The sequence below is a fragment of the Paramormyrops kingsleyae genome, chromosome 24, assembly GCF_048594095.1.
Source record: "Paramormyrops kingsleyae isolate MSU_618 chromosome 24, PKINGS_0.4, whole genome shotgun sequence".
Lineage (NCBI taxonomy): Eukaryota > Metazoa > Chordata > Actinopteri > Osteoglossiformes > Mormyridae > Paramormyrops > Paramormyrops kingsleyae.
The window spans coordinates 9,103,405-9,119,980 of record NC_132820.1 but is presented as its reverse complement, the minus strand read 5'-3'; the positions used below and the strand labels follow the sequence as shown (position 1 = coordinate 9,119,980).

General features: G+C 48.2%; 1 protein-coding gene across 3 annotated transcripts; it reads right to left on the bottom strand.

Annotated features, from left to right (window-relative positions):
- Window positions 1–440: 440 nt before the first annotated feature.
- sec24a (SEC24 homolog A, COPII coat complex component) lies at window positions 441–16,347 on the bottom strand. 3 transcript variants are annotated; one of them, XM_023844924.2, is made up of 24 exons: window positions 16,022–16,347; window positions 12,581–13,108; window positions 10,108–10,308; window positions 9,734–9,832; window positions 9,326–9,406; window positions 9,061–9,215; window positions 8,746–8,927; window positions 8,356–8,458; window positions 8,118–8,244; window positions 7,895–8,004; window positions 7,491–7,603; window positions 7,252–7,370; window positions 6,845–6,900; window positions 6,225–6,431; window positions 5,784–5,907; window positions 5,531–5,689; window positions 5,169–5,342; window positions 4,966–5,076; window positions 4,673–4,848; window positions 4,455–4,592; window positions 3,129–3,233; window positions 2,937–3,029; window positions 2,724–2,827; window positions 441–2,557 (listed from the first exon to the last, which is right to left on the bottom strand). In XM_023844924.2, the coding sequence occupies exons 1-24, from the start codon at window positions 16,077–16,079 to the stop codon at window positions 2,443–2,445; spliced, it is 3,438 nt and encodes a 1,145-aa protein (XP_023700692.2). In that variant the 5' UTR covers window positions 16,080–16,347; the 3' UTR covers window positions 441–2,442. The 3 variants fall into 3 exon arrangements, with proteins under 3 accessions (XP_023700692.2, XP_023700693.2, XP_023700694.2); XM_023844925.2 differs by lacking the exon at window positions 16,022–16,347 and adding an exon at window positions 14,855–15,947; XM_023844926.2 differs by lacking the exon at window positions 9,734–9,832.
- Window positions 16,348–16,576: the final 229 nt, after the last annotated feature.

Genomic DNA, 16,576 nt, shown 5'->3' with positions numbered 1-16,576 from the left:
AACATTTGTGTGTATTGACAGTCCATCAGGTTTGACCATATATTCTCCCCCCCGTTCTCACTTCCAGAGTTGGTCTCTTCCCACAGCCCAAATACATACAGCCCACGTGATCCAGCAGCAGACCTGCCAAGTGATTGCCTCATGGTGGATCAGCTGTGTGTGCTAAGCCTCCCATGGGTCACCAGGGGACCTGACTGCATAAACTGTAATTAAAAACAGATGGATCACTTATAATGAAGTTATGGTGCCCTGGTGCTGGTTGTTGGCTCAGCTGGGCCACAGTTAGATAAATAAACTTGATACAGCATCATTGGCAAAACCATAAATACCACTGCTGACTACTCAGTAAACGTAGGAGATGGACAGACAGAAAAACACACGCAGACACACACTTGTCATGTGACCAGAGTATTTGTTGAAAAATGTACTCAGATCGCCAGTTTTGTGTACAATAAAATTTAATTCTAGGCAGTGATGATGTCCATTTCCATTAGTTAAAACCTCCAGGCATTCGACTGTACAAATCCATTTGTTACAAACACACAGAGGGTTTATTCTGAGAGCTAGTATTTAATTTGTTACAATACACTAACTTTACAAAATGGTCTTTGTTTCACTTACAGTGTACAAACCATGACTGAAGAGGAAACAAAAGTTTGATTTTCAGGTGATTTGTTCTTCTTCCTGTAGAAATATGACAGACAGAAATGTGGGGGGGGCGCACCAAGAGGCCTTGCAAATTGCCACGGATGTCACACACCACCATTCAAACACAGCAATTAGATTCATCCTTAATGATTACAAACACGATTAACTGTTACACGAACAAGGTGGATTAAGCAGGACCTGAAGGAGACCAAGAACCAAAGTCCTTTTCTGAACTTGCAAACAGTGTCGTAAATAAGCGATCGCGATAACGATCCCAATCACTCCATACTTTGTTGGTAATATGTTTTTTTGTGAAAATAATGACAGCATCTTTCCTGCAGTTCCATTTGTCCTCCTCGGGGCTTTATTGAAAAATAAACTGCAACAATGCTTTAATAAAACCATACCACCCCCCCCCCACCCCCCCGCAGTATCAGATACTCTGAATGACAACCACCCGAAAATGACTACATTCACAGCTAGCTCCTTCATTCAAATCGCAGACACTCGATGACCATCGAAGCGTTTTCAGATATCGGCCAGAAAGACTGACCCAAATCGGCTTTGAGATTACACTGCAAGACAACGGTCTTAACCGGGCCAATTTCCTAAAGGGATCAAGCACTTTAAGATAAAAATAATATTTTAAAGCTGAACTTAGTGTGCAGACAGAACTTAAACATCTCTGCGGCGAACAGGCGAGCCGTCAAACACAATCAGACCTGTAGCAGACGAGACATCACACCCTTCTTAATGTTTAAAGCTGCACCCATTCATAACTGTCACCCGTTAGATAAGAACAAACAGGCTCACAAACCCCAACCCATTTCCGATTTAGCGCCATTTCACAGTAATACGTTTACGCTAAAATCAACACCATACCGATATAATATAGGTTCTCTTCTCCCCCGATATACAACTTAAAGCATGATTAAAGGTCACGTCTTAATGAGTCCGTGTTAAAAGAATTTACCCATATCCTATTATATTAAAATATTTTATATAGTGTCTGTTTAAACACAATGGTTTACTGTAAAAACTGAATTCCTTTAAATGGTAATTACACAATTAAGTCCAGAAAAAAAAAAAACACATAAATTAAAAGTAAACAAAAATTTGAAGATGTCTTCAGAGACTCTGAAGTCTCAAAAGCAGAGAAATCTAGTCTGAAGAACAGCACAAGCGTGTGAAATGACAGAATGCTGTTATTCCAAACTATTCCATGTTACTCAGCCAATGTGGCCAGCTGAGATCAGCGGAGTCCTTGCTCGCCCTGCACTTGTAAATATTTGTTCGGCAACCAAAAGGCATCCAATCGGCATTCTTGCAATCTAGAATTAAGAGGTGATGTCATCATTGAGGGGGTTCATTTTTAAAGGGCCAGAAGGTCATTTTTCACCCCACAGGAGCCCAGGATCACTCCCTGCATTATCTCAAAGTGTCAACTACGGTACCCATCACGTTATGAAAAACAGATGGACTCCTCCTGATGAGATGCATGAGCACAACTCTCACCTCCACAGTCACTGTGAGTCAAATCTGATTGGAGATGCCATCTCTGTTAGTTTCTCCTCGACATTAATTAACAAAAAAAAAAACAAAAAAAAAAAAACACTGAATTTAATTAAATCCACAAAAAAGGTCACGCGTCAGGAAAGGCAAGACAGGCCCATCGACGGAGCCGTTTATTGAAGATACTCGGAAGAAACCAGTCTCCTGGAGGGGCGGTTCTTTGCCATAGTCTCTCCGTCATCCGTTCATCTCTGGCTGCAGCAGAGCCTTGAACCTGGGACTCTACTTGCTGGTCTGCTGCTGCAGATGGAGCAGGTACTCGTAGTAAGACAGCGCAGACTCAGTCCGGTCCTCCACCATGTTTTGCATAAAGGCGGCTTTCAGTGGACTCTCCTCCCTGCGAGAGAATACAGTGTCACCCTCTCCGCTGTCACCCCGTGTGTACAGACGCACTCCGCGTACTCTAGTCACCCCGCCTCTCTGCGGGAGAGCGACGGGAGCTTGAATCCTTCCGTGACGTGATTCGAGCGGCGGATAGCAGCCGGACGGCCTGCGCCACCTACCTGACAATGTGCAGGACAGGAAAGAAGGGTCTCTGCTCCCTAAGCCAGCCCACGAAGGCCCTGGTGCGGACCGACTCGGCAGTGTCCAACTCGGGGAGCTGGTTCTGGGAACGACGGAGACGGGAGCAGGAGGCATCGCTTAGCGACACAGGGGCAAAGTCGACATGGACGTAAATAAGGGCCGGAAACGGCAGACGATATACACGTCTTTACCATGTTCTGAGGCACAGCAGCGTAGCTTGGGACTCCCAGCACTTGAGAGAGGAAGCTGGGATTGCAGTTCCTGCCCATCCAGAGGAGCATCACCTGGAAGTCAGGAAAGAACAAAACCAGCAAGTAAACAAACAGGGAACACCACCCATGACGCCTGGGACGCCCCACTCAGCCCCCGGCGACCGCACCCACCGAGCCGGCGTCCATGAGGAAGGCTCCCTCCCGGTTCAGCTTCTCCACAGACAGCTGCAGCACCTTGGGCTGGGGGACGGTGCGCTCGTTGATGTTCAAGGCGCCCTGATGGGACAGCAAAAAAAAAAAAAAAAAACAAAAACAGAAAAGGGACCTGTCAGGGGGGGGCAGCCTCATGACAAATTCAGCATGCCTGGTGGACGGAGGTGGAAAGTTCAGGTTCAGAAAGTACAAATACAGACCAAGGTTTTGTTTCAACCAACCAGTTGAGTACTCTTGTCACCAGAAGCGGGGACTCGAGTCACTGACTCGTGGCTGGACTTGGATTCAAGTCATAAATTTGATGACTTGTGACTCAACTGCAAAACTGATGGAAGCCTTGGACTCGACTTGGACTTGAGGGCAAACGACTCAAGACTTCTTGGAGCCGCCTTGGACCCTATGACTCGAGAAGACTTGAGGTTATTGTTCCCCCTCCGTAACGTTATTTTTTTCATTTCAATGTATATTAATTCTCTGCTGTCTGCATTTTCAATGAGCTGAATGCGAGGTCTCCCAAGATGGTTTGTTGGAAAGATGCACCACTCTCTACATATACACGGACGTAAAAAGTGCATGAGGACAACTGTGAGTGGATACTTTTTTTAGCTCCTCTCTGCCTATAAAGAACTGCAGCAAAAGTTTTAATCACTAAAGGTACAAAAAAAAAATGACAGATCGGGATTCAAGGTACATGACTCACGACTCAACTTGGACTTGAGGGCAAACAACTCAAGACTTGACTAAGACTCGCGGTCTGTTACAAATCGGAATTGTCTGCTGTCTATTTATCGTCCTGTCTATTGTAGTTTGTATTGTATTGTTTTTTTGATTCTGTTACTGTGTCTTTTGTTGGTATAAATCCTGCCAACTGCCTTGTGCAACTGGCCAAACCATACGAAGCTTACATCTCTGCACTGCTATTGCTGCACTATTTATTAACTGCCTGTCTGCACATTGCACGCCCTGTTACTGTGATGTTAATTATACTATATGTTACTATATGTTACTATATGTTACTATATGTCACTATATGTTACTATATGTTGCACCGGGGCCATGGAGAAATGTTGTTTCATCACTCTTTGTACATGTATGAAGCTGCTGATGACGATAAAGTAACCTTGAACCTTGAAGGAATGACTTGCTCCCATCCCTGTCTGTCACTGTGACTCTTCATACTCAACTGGTTGGTCGAAACAAAAACCATGGTCTGGATTTGTACTTTCTGGACTTGAACTGAACATCTCTGCTGGTGGAAAAGGTGCCCTGTCCCCATCGCCTCACCTCATCAGTCAGATCGTCCACTCTGTAGAGGGCCGGGTGGATCATGAGCACGAGGTACGAGAGCGGCTGGTACTTCAGCTGGAACATGGCAAACACGCGGTCGTCCAGCCGGGTGCTGGTGCCCGTCCGGAAGGCTTTCTGCAACCAAGAAAGCAGGGCTTGAGGACTGCGGGAGGAGAGTCGAGACAGATGGTCGCAGGTTTAGGGGAGGCGGCTACCTGCTTGAGCAGGGCCAGGATGTAGAGGGGGAAGAGGCGCAGGCAGCTGGGTGCCAGGAGGCCAGGCTGCTGGATGGTGAGCACCGAGGAGCGGTACGCCGTCAGGGAGTCCACGGCCGCGTTGGTCAGGGCGTCGCGCGCGTCGCTCAAGCTCGCCGACACAGAGCGGTCCACGGCTGGGGGCAGACATGGGATGGAACGTGCCAGGAGGTCATCTCGAGACTTAAGAAAAACTGCACAGCCAAGCCTCCGTTTCCATTTCTACCAGTAACCAGTAGTGAACCGGCTCTCACCCATGCTAGCCAGCAAGCCGGTGATAGCCTGGACGTCCGCTCCCGCAAAGATGTCCGCCATGGAGTTGACGACGGGAAGACACATGGTATGGACCCGAATCCGCCGCTCTCCTGGAAACAAGCGCACGCGTGTAAGAGTCACATGAGAGTCACACGCAAGTGACACACGTCCCCCCTGAAGACCGACGCCTCTCTCTCTCTACCTTTGCTGGACGTGTAGAGAAGAGCAGCCTGGAAGGACACCGCCTGCAGGTCCATCAGGTTCTCCTCGATAGACATCTGCACGGCAAAGCCTGCGTCCGGGTTCACGTTGGGCAGCGACAGTAGGTCGGTGGACCGCACGAAGAAGTTCCCGTGGAAGGTGTGTATGGACAGGCCTAGGAGGGGGATTTGGACAGATTTAGGGTCAATGTTCTCAATACTGTAAACTTATGCCTGTTGAGTTCTACAAATCCAAATTGCCACATCATTTGCAGAACCTCAAACACAACAGGAATCTCAACAGCAAGGAGAAAACTACTCAAAGATCACTGCTGAAAATGAGCAGGAAGGTGCTGGAGTTCACCTTTGGTGCAACGTATCCTCATGACTGCCTCAAAGCCGATCTTCCTGGTGAGGTATCTCTTCAGGTCCTTCTGGAAACGCTCCACCTCAGCTAGGTTGTGCTGATGGTGGTAGGAGGGGTAGTAGTAGACGCTTCCTGCTGAGTACCTGGATATGCAACCTGCGAGGAACCAGAGGAGAAGATCACGAGTCAAGCTGAGACTCACCACGACCAGCCTGCCAAGGTGGGTGGAGGAGGCGGAGATGATACTCACCCAGGGACGCCAAATCACAGTACTGCCCGCTCAGAAGGAACAGATCCACAGCCACCTGCTGTCCCGAACAGTCGAGCGCCAGCTTCTTATAGAAATCAGTGGCAGGAGACAGATGCTGGATGTCCTGGTGAGAGGAACAGAGGAAACAGGCCCACCAGTGTTAGCCTTCCACACACACGGTTCACAGGCAGCCTTGGCGAAGGGGGACCTGCTAACGACTTCTGTACCAACCCAGCACGCTAATCACACAGATAAACAACTGACAGCATCTTAGGAATCTAATTAAATTTCATTAATAAAAATGTCTATTCCAAAATGGATGCAGGGTGCTATGGTAACAGCTATTTTTAAGCTTTTAATCAACATTAACATTTCACAATTACAAATTTCATACATCTACTCTGCAACGCTCCCAGACACACACACAAGCCTGGACCAGACCTTCAGAGATGCCCTTTGATTGGGGTCCTCCCTGGATTTAAGAGCCCCTACGCCGAGCGTGGGCAGCTGGGTCTGGAAGATGGACGCCCGGCCCCCAGTGGGGGACAGCAGCTTGAACGCAGCCTGCAGGGCCGGGCCCAGCGCCGACTGGGTCTCCATGGTCTTGTTGAACATCTGCGGCAAACCCTTCAGCAGGTCCTGCACCAGCTGCGGGGGGGGGGGGGACAGCTTTGATCAGGAAGGCTGCCTCCTCGGGGACACACGCAGACGGGCAGACGCAGACACGCACGACCGCTAACCCACAGTTTCACTGGAACTACAGAAACGGCGTGACACCAAAAAACACGCGTGTTGTTTTCTGCCTAAGAAGCAGCTGCCCTGCATTTCAAGACCAAGCACAATTAAAGGTCAAAACAACTAATCAGACAACAGACAGTTCTCCCAAGAACACAAGGCCACAATTACCTCAATGAAGAGGTTTATACAACTACTATTTTAAACATGTTTCATTGGTGTTAAGGTGGTAATAGCAGAACACCATTTTCTCTCTCTTTCCACACACACACACACACACACACACACACACACACACACACACACACACACACACACACACTCACCTCCTTGCAGTCATTGAGGTTGACTAAGAGGCTGTCTGGTGTCGGTATGAAAATATCTGCAGGAAACGAGAGACGAGCGGATCAGGTGTGGAGGGCGCTTTCAGACCAGCACTTTGGGGGCACTGTCACCCCCTTAGACCAGTTTCAGTTCATCACCCTCCCCCACTCGCCCCCACCCTACTGAACAGAATAATGCAGCCTCACGACCTGCTGTCAAACGAGTACAGAGAAAAGGGGGAGTTAAGTGAGGTCGGCCATCTTTGGAGGAAAATGAAACCGTACTGTATAAAACTGTACAGAAATAAAACGCAGCTTGTCCGTGGAGGAGCACACGAGGTTCAGAGAATACAAACAAAGCTAAAGTGCAGCAGGAACCGTCAGCTGGCTCAGTTCCGGCGTCAGCTCACCATCGATGTCCGAGACGATGAGCATCTGCGGCTGGGACAGGCCCTCCTGCAGGTTGTAGAAGTGGATGGTGCTGTCGAATGTGATGAAGCCGATCTTCATCCTGGTGTCTCCCGGGAGCCTGCGGTAAGACCACCCACTCGGTCAGCATCCCCACTCCCTCTCGGTCTGACATTCGGTCAGGATTATGAGCCGCCTTCCTGCTCTCAGGCTAGCCGAACGGCAGCAGGGGCACACGTACGAGCTCAAGTTATCCAGCAGCGACTGGCAGACCACGTCCAAGTAGCCCGTCTCCACGGCATTATGGGATACGTCAAGCACGAAAAGGTAGACGGCAGGCTGAGGTGGCCTCAACTGAGGGGGAGAGATGCGAGAAATCAGTCATGCAGAATTCTGTGGGTTCCTGAAAACCAATGACTATGGTATGTATTGCCAAACTTGGGATATTTCACATAAGTCAACTATATCTGTACAACATCTGTGAGAGATCAGAGACACTTGTATGCTTTTTTTGTTTATAGAGGTTTTTTATATATTTGTCTTACCACAGAATACATTTAATAAAGTCAATTATTACTGCGGCTACACGTAAACCAGTTTTGTCTTCAAGAAAACTGACCATAAAGGAAGGAGACGTCAGTTTACCATATATTCTGAGGGTGCGATGAACTCAATGGTGGGATTCTGGACCTCAGGTCTTTTGTGCGGTTCTCCATAAGATCTACTCACTGGGTTGTACATGAACTCTTCAGGAACTGCCCAGAAATGCACCAAAGGGGAAGTAGATTTGCTTTGGTTAAAGACCTAGATTCACAGCCCGACGACTAGCGATCCCACATTGTTAGCGCGAGGCCGCTTGGTCCCTCACCGTCATTGACCCTATAACAGAGGTTGCATTTCCACCGTCTCTGATCCAGGAAGGAGACAAAGGGGTTGATGTAGGTTCGGCAAGAGCGACATCTGACGATGGTGCTTGACGTCACGACGGGCAGCTGCTGTAATGGGGAACGGCGGAGATAAAACACAGAGGCCAGCACAAAGTCCCACAAGAAAAACCAGGTTAAACACCGAAGGTCCACCAAGCGGTAGCAGGTCCCGGAACTTACCGAGAGGTCTTTGAAAGGGTGAAGCAGCAGCCCCAGAGGGAGCTTGGCCTTGTTCAACAGCGACTGCGTCTGTGGGATGTTGGCCAGCGTGCTGCGGAACACCCTGCAGGAACGGGAGGGTAAGGGAGGAGGCTGAACGGGAGGAAGCGGGCAGGAAAGCTGGCGGGACAGCCTAGACCTCAAAGCGTCACGGGTCACCAGTTAATCACGACAGGAGTGACCCCCGCCATTTAAAACATCATCATAGATGTTACCTGGTCTGACGAGACTGTCAGAATTTATCAGGATGGTATGGGGGGGGGGCAAACTTATAAACTGTTGCAGGCGAACAGATGAAAGGACGACGGAGGCATAAGTGGGCCTCATCTCGAACATGAGGGCTGGACTCACTCTGGGTTGCAGTTGAGCTTCTGCAAGTCCTGAGGCAGGCAGGGCGTCGGCGGGGTGACGGGGCCAGGGGGGAGGATGTTCCGCTCCTGCAGGAGGTTCACGGCCCTCAAGGTCTCGGGGGACTGGGACTGCAGGCTCAGGGCAGCCAAGGATGGGCTGAGCTGGGCTGGGTTGGCCTGAGGCTGGGCACAACACAACGGCACTGTTCAACGGCAGTCGTAAAACGAGCACAGGGTGGCACAGGGACTAAACCCCGGAGCGGGGGACAGGGACTAAACCCCGGAGCGGGGGAGGGGTGGGGGGAGGACACTGTACCTGCTGGTATGGCTGGTGTGCCGGGCTATATGGTGGCTTCGGGGACTGTAAGGGTGAAGCGCTGGGAACCATGTTTGCGTAACCAGGTGGAAGAGAGGGGTATGACTGGCCGGTCGGCCTGCCAGCCAACCCAGTCTGAGGAGGAGGTGGCCCCACTAGAAGAGACAGGATGTGCATATAATTTAAGCCTTGCAAGCAGCACTTCCTTAGGGGTAACCCCCGGAATAGATCACACTGGGGATTTCCCCCCTGCCCAGGTCCTTACCCATGCCTTTCGTGCCCATCTCTAAATGATCAAAGCTGTTGATTTGAGAAGCTTCACCAGGCGTAGGCACCTGTCCCGCTCCTTTGAAAATAACGTACAAAGCAAAGAAAATAATTTTTAAAAATCAGCCCTCATGTATAATCCTCAGTTATCCACACACACACACACCAATGGGCACGAATAAAATATTTATCCCAGAACATGACGGGAAATGGAGGATGGCGAGGAAATAAAGGCCACGTTAGTTTAGCTGCCACGAAAGGGCACTGAAACACGTCTATCAGGCTTAAGTTACATGAGCATATGGGGGCGGGAGACCGGAAATGGCGAAAACGTGGGGGCCGGACTGGAGTGAAACACAGATACGACACGGGACGGCAGGCACGACAAAAGAGGGCGACTCCACACCTGGGTGATCAATACCAAACTCCTTGCCCTCGTCATCAGAACGGGATAAGAACGGCTCGTCCGCAACCGCACTATTAGCAATGTTTCCAAAACTAGAGGCTAGCGTGAAAAGGGGTGAAAGATAACAGGGATTTCACTTGTGGGGATTAAATGACGCCATTTTGCATTCGTGTATCAGCGAAATACCTCACAATTACATGACTGAGCAGTTCAAACATTAAAATACATTTACAAAGCTATACTGAAGCTCAAATCATTTCCAATAACAACATTTATCATTTTACTGGAAAACCATTATTTCAAGTTACTGTAATATAAACCCCTTTATAAGCATGCGACCAATACAAGATTTGTTTATCAAGCCTAGCCCTTACCTTTATGTTTACCAGCAGGGGGCGCCAGAGGGGAAGCATTTACCCCAGGACCCGTAGGGGGTGGAGTGGGCCTCATGCCTGGGGGGGGGACCATGCCTGGAGGGGGCCCAGTCGCTGTTGGTGGGGGGCCGTAAGGTGATCTCCCAGGGGGGAATGGGTGAGATGCCACAGGATTCACAGGGGGCGGAGCTGGACCAGAACCTGTTACCCGGGATACGGTTTGCTCAGTTTTTATTCATTCATTAAAAAAGTTTCCTCACAGCCTATATGCTGACTGCGTAAGAACATACGTGGTAAACCTGAATGACTCATTCTCAAGAGCCTTTCACCCAGCAGCTCCAGGTGACACACCAAAGAACTTCTACGTAATGGGCAACACTGAACTATACTGTCAATGATACAGATGTGAGAATACCAGACAATGTCAGGAGGCATAGATGCGAGTCAATCCCAAGGGATCCTTCAACGCACAGATGTTTTAAATATTTATTACTTATGCATGGCCTTTGGGTGTCTGTTACACCGAGGGTTAAATACCGCTCTCTGATGGGTCGTTTTTCAGTTCTGCTGGATCATGGCATGACATTTAGGCAACGCTTAAGCTGTGTACCAAGATGACGCAGGCACTTCTGCGACTGATGGTCCGGTGGTCACCACATTAGGGATGGGCTGATCCACATTTTTCAGTTCCAATATAATTCCAATACACAACTGCCAATTCGGATACAGAATCCGGCACAAGTGCTTTTTACTTTAATATTTTTAATGATATTATATAAATATTAATACTTTATATATAACTTTTTTAAAGTAGTAAATCGAAATTAAAGAAAAAAAAAAGTAAAATCTTTAATTAGGCTACTAGAAACATACATAACACAGGCTACTTGCCCACCTGGTTTGTACATCTTGATCTGAATATCCTCTGGAAGAGCATACGCAGGTGGCGAATGCTTAAAATGCCCCACAATTTGTCTCCCAGTGTCACCAGCTATCGCAACACTTTGTTGCAATCGCAGCCCCTTCAGTATCACAAGCTGCAGTAAGGGCATGAAACAGCCCAAGCTAGCGACTCCCAAATCAGCCGCTGCTCTTTTCATATTACTTACGTCGTCTCGCACAATGGAGTGTGCATTGTTTAGTGGCATTTTTGTTTTTACAGACTCCAAATGCCTGTGCTACTATTTGTCGTTAAAAGCGTAAAGTACTTCAAGATCATCACCCTCTTATCTGATGTTCTTACGCTCCTCGTACTCCAAAGTGTATGCATGACATCACAGCAGGCAGAAGTCACTGCGTTCACACCAACTAGATGGCAAAAAGACTGAGAGGCAGCGTTAGCCTTCAGCTTGAATGCCGCAAAAAAAAACAAAAAAAACATCTAAAATGGGAAAGAGCTGTTGCACGATTGATTTTGTATAAATTGATTTAACAAGAAATAGGAGCTATCTTTTCACGGGGTGTCGAAAACTAAATGAGTATCGGACATGGTTCAGGCACATTTGGAGATATCCGATCTGTCTAATAGGTATGGATCGGTGTCTATGCCAATCCCGATTATCCACATACATGGAGACACCAGAACACAATGCAATTCAGTGCTGCACAAATAATGCCACCGGGTTTCAGACGGCATATTAGGTCACATTAGTCATTTATCCCACCACCCTTCATCAAAGGGAGAAAAAGGACATTTGCAGTCAATCACCAAATGCTCCTGCCATTAGGATTCCGCGGCGAACCAGTCTGAGCTGCTGTGATTGCGTTGCGGCCGCAGATAACGGACTCGCTGAGCCAACCACCCCGAACTATCACTGTCACCCTGATAAGCCTGTAACGTCACAGACGCCTCACACCCAGGGGGGGGGCAAAGTCTGCCTCCAACAAAGAACCTGCTGATAACACTCCTTGGTGGTGGGGATCTTCCCGTTTCACAACGCAAGATGACTTATCTTCCCTATTCTACTGGGGAACCAAAAACATAGTCCAACAAGTGGAGAGAATCCACCTTGCAATAAATTTCCTACACTGTATATCACAGTGTCTTATTTGCAGTGCAAGCGCATGTGTTATGACGCTGTAGAGAACATCCCCAGTACCCAGTAAACCATACCCACAGCATTTCCCGACCGTGTTGCTCAATCTTGGAAGAGGGTAAGACGTGAACCTAGACCAAAGTTGGGCGATGTTATCCGCAAAGGGCCAGTGTGTATGTAGGTTTTTGGGATAACCTATACGTCAGTTGTTCAAACCCAGGTATGAGGACTCTTCAGCCAATTAGTCCTCTATTTATTAATCTAATTAGGGAATTGCACTGAAAACCCACGACACAATGGCCCTATCTGGATAAGACTGCCTGCCGCTGACCTAGACTGATGCTAGCAGGACAACTGGATTCCTAATATTTATTCAGCAGGGGCATCATCACCTATGTTAAGGTCACCGAGGCAGTGGAGGAGATCCGGCAACTCACCTTGGTAGGTGTAGCTGGAGGTAGCGCTGGAGGCAGGCAGAGAAACGGGTCCCGGAGGAAGCGAGGCACCGTGGTGGAGGGGGGGTGTGTGACCCGCACCATATGGAGAAGGAGAGTGACGGTTCGGCACAGGGCCGGGGACCGGGGTCACGTGGTTCCCCATGGTGGGGACTGGAGGGCTGCTAACTGAGACCGGGGGTGCCCCGTAAGGCCAAGTCGGCTGTGGGGCATACGGAGCAGCGCTGGGCATTGGAGGTGGGGTGGAGTTCTGCGACTGAGGAGCCATTGGTCCTGCAGGCCTGAAGGGGGCAGGCTGAACAGGTCCCATTGGTGGCCTGGTCAACGAAGCCTGACCTGGGCCTTGGTAGGAGCTGACTGGAGGGGTCATCTGATAGGAGCCAGGGTTGTATGGTCCAGGGCCAGTAGACAGTGGCGCCTTGGCTGGCATCTGGTTTGAATACAGAGGCTGAGTCCCAATGTTATATCCAGCGCCTGAAGGCGGCACCAGCAGCGGGTTCTGTGATGGACCTGGGAGGTGAAAGAATTTTAAGAATGAATAATATAGATAGAAATTTAGTAATGTGTTCCTACTGATGCATTCGATTATCTTGGCAACGGCGAAAATTACGAGGTGCGTGACGTCACATCCGACCAGTCTCCTGCTCGAGCTACACGTCTGGGAACAAACATGGCTGCCTCCACGAACATGCCAGTCAAACCACATTAAAAGCTTAATAATATTTTAGTAGTTTTACAGCGACAGTCTATTTGACAGGCAAACAAATTAAACAAACAGAAGACACTAAGAAGTCTCGTAAAAATACAGGTATTGCATGCTTGGATACTGTTTATGGTACAGTATTCTCCAAATGCATCAGTATTCTCTAAATGCATCAGTTTAGATTTCTACCTATTACACTATTGACTGTGTAAGCCGCCATGTTGAAATGACGACATGGGAATCTCTCAGACATCAGCATCGGAAAAGACGCGTGTTTCCGACAGAAAGTGACATTTGCAACATGTTTTCATGACGTTTTTCTCTGACTAACGACTTGGAGAGAGAGAATCGAATGCAGGAAAAGCTACTTGTAGTAACTACACAAGATCCTTTCCAATCAAGTCTTTAAAAAAGACCCCCACATTTGCAGTGTGTGTATATAAGCAGACCCGATCAGGCAGAGTCCCTCTGAGTTAGTGACACTGAAGTACCAGGGGAACTATACACTGGCCTGAAAATAACCAGAGTGGCTCCCAGAGCGAATTCCAATAGTGGGCACTGCTCGGATCAGACATGTATAATCCCTTTATGGGGATTTAAGGCACAATCCTTCCGATACGGAAGAGAAAACCACAAGCTCCACAGAAGTAGCACTGCCAGGAATCAGATACAGGAAAAAAAAAGACTTCATTTTCATGACAACCACTGGACATAATAATCACATCTTCTTAGAATACACCTCAACACAAACTGGCTCGCACCAGTACATGTCTGATCCATTTTGGCATTCTGGTTAGATACCTTGATCGCCATTCAGCCAGCAAGGTACCAGATGGGACTTGAACCTGCTAGCTTCTGGTCACAAGTCCAGTTCATGTGGACCACTGTTCATGGGCAAAGCAACACCATCTTGCTTCGAAATGACAGATGAACACAGATGTTTCCTGTAGAAACTACACTTGGCAGAGGAGGATTTTTCGGTTGTAAACATTATTGACAATTATGAAGAATAAGATGAGGTACTCAGCCAAGTTCTGGATGCCAGTGTAGAAACTGGCAGCCGTTACCAATAGAATGCCCCATCCAGAACAACAAATCCTCCAATCAGAGGAGGCCTGGGTCTCTTTAGCCAATGTCAGGTGCAAAGAAGTTAAGTTCAACTACTCAAACTGTGCCTCCCACATCTATGTGACACTCCGTGGCACGCCACAACAAACACCCAGGGATTTCTCAGAAACAATACTGGTTAAAAGACTTGATCAAGGACAAAAGGACCCCCCTCCAAAGCCTCTTTCCAAGTCCAACTCAGACCAAACAAAACGTCCAGTACACTTGCCCTGTACAAATCAACAAACATTTAGCCCTGAAGCGGAAACACAGAACATCACACAACCTTTCAATACTGCCTGATTGCCTGTGTGGTAGAAGAATTAAGCTCAGAGATTAACCTGAGTACAAAGGTTCCAATTTCTTCCCTATTGAGAGATAAAATTCAGTTTCATTGGTGCATGTAATCTGATGATACTAATTAAGGAAAACTTAATGAAACTTGCCTTTCACCTGAAAATTCAGATCGTTCATGCACCCACTGGTTTCATCTGTGCTGTCCATCTCGGGGTAATGAGAATAGGATCAATCAAATACAGTATTTTTAATCAATCTGGAAAAAACTGCTGTAAGTACCGGTGACAATAACCAAAATTGGTCAAAAGTGTGGCGAGTCTCTCTGCTCAAAGCAAACAACAGGATGAACATGGGAAGGGATAACGGCCATCAACTGCTGCTGCCAGATGGCTATTTTGCTGTACAATTCAATAAAAAGCCAAAAAGTCGGACACGTAACTGTCTTCAGTCTCTGGAGCCACCCGAGGACGCCACATATACAGCCCGCCGAGAAGCTGGGTGACAGCCAGGGATCTCTGCAGCTCTCATAGAAGACATCAACCCTCAGTCCATAATAAACACCCCTCCGAAAAGGGGGCAGGGTAATTACCCCCTCATCAGACACGTGACAGCTACTATAAAACAAAACGTAGGCAAAGGACAGCAAATATGACAGGCATGCTTTTTAAAATGCCCATCGTTACGCATGAAAGGCATAAAAGTTATTATAATTCCAACATAAACTGTCATGATGAAACAATGTGCCCATGATGTCACTCCGGCCAGGAGAAGTTCAGACTGTAATACCGAACAGAAGTTTGGGTGAATACCCGCTACCACCCGTTGTCTTATTTCTTGATAAGGCAAAAAAGTCAAACTCCGATGAGTGATCGCACCACGCACCCTTTCCGACTTGTTGCCGACCAAGACTCCTGCAGTCCGCCGCCGTTTCCCCCCCGCACCGACCAACGTCCCCGGACCACATGAAAACTTTTACCAACCGCGACGTCGCAACCGTCGAAGGAAAACACAACCGAGACTGGAGCTGCGAGCTCACGTCTGAGCCCAGTAACATCACGACGGCCTCGGTGTGTAAAAGTAGCCACGGGAGCGGCAGTCGCGCACTTTCGTGGCCCGCAAAAAGCTACTTTTACACACCGGGGCCGTCGGGCTGTTTCGTTTTTAACGTCACTTGGTCGTAACACATTTCGGTGTCAATCCAGCCGCAGACTCCGGTCTTACAGCAGTCAAATTTCACTGGCTGACAAAACCTTTACATTTAAAAGTAAATAACAGGAGCCGTCATGCGAATTAATAACGATATAAAGCGGTTTTACCGTTCGCGTAAGGCTGTCCTCCAGCTCCATTCTGAGAGTTGTACCCAGTAGTTGACATCTTGAAACTGACACCAAGGCAGAATAAAATGCGGGAGGAAACGACCGACAAAGTCCTTAAAACCGAGGCAAAAGATCTTATGGGCCGACTGACTGCTTTTAACTCGGTGGTCTGCGATGCTCGGCTAGTTCGTTAAAACAGAACCATGACTAGGGCCCTTCCCAGTCTTTCTTGGGCGCAGGCCTCGCCGAAAGTAATCGTGTAATCCTCCTCCGTCCTCATACAGGAAGTTGAAATCCCCCCCTGCACGAGCGAAGGGTCCTCCACACGCATGCGCAGTTATTACACGTGGCATTTCCTGTGTAATACGGCTTTGGGCATGTAGGAGAACCAGGGCTGGTGTGCTGCCACATGTGTACCGGATACATACGGCGTGAGCTCGGGTCATAATGAAAATGGATTAATTGGATTTAGTATAAAAGTAACCTCACCTTTATGTAAACCAAATGCCTGATAAAACAAAATCAAGTAAGCTGAATCTGCGGCCAAGTGTGTTT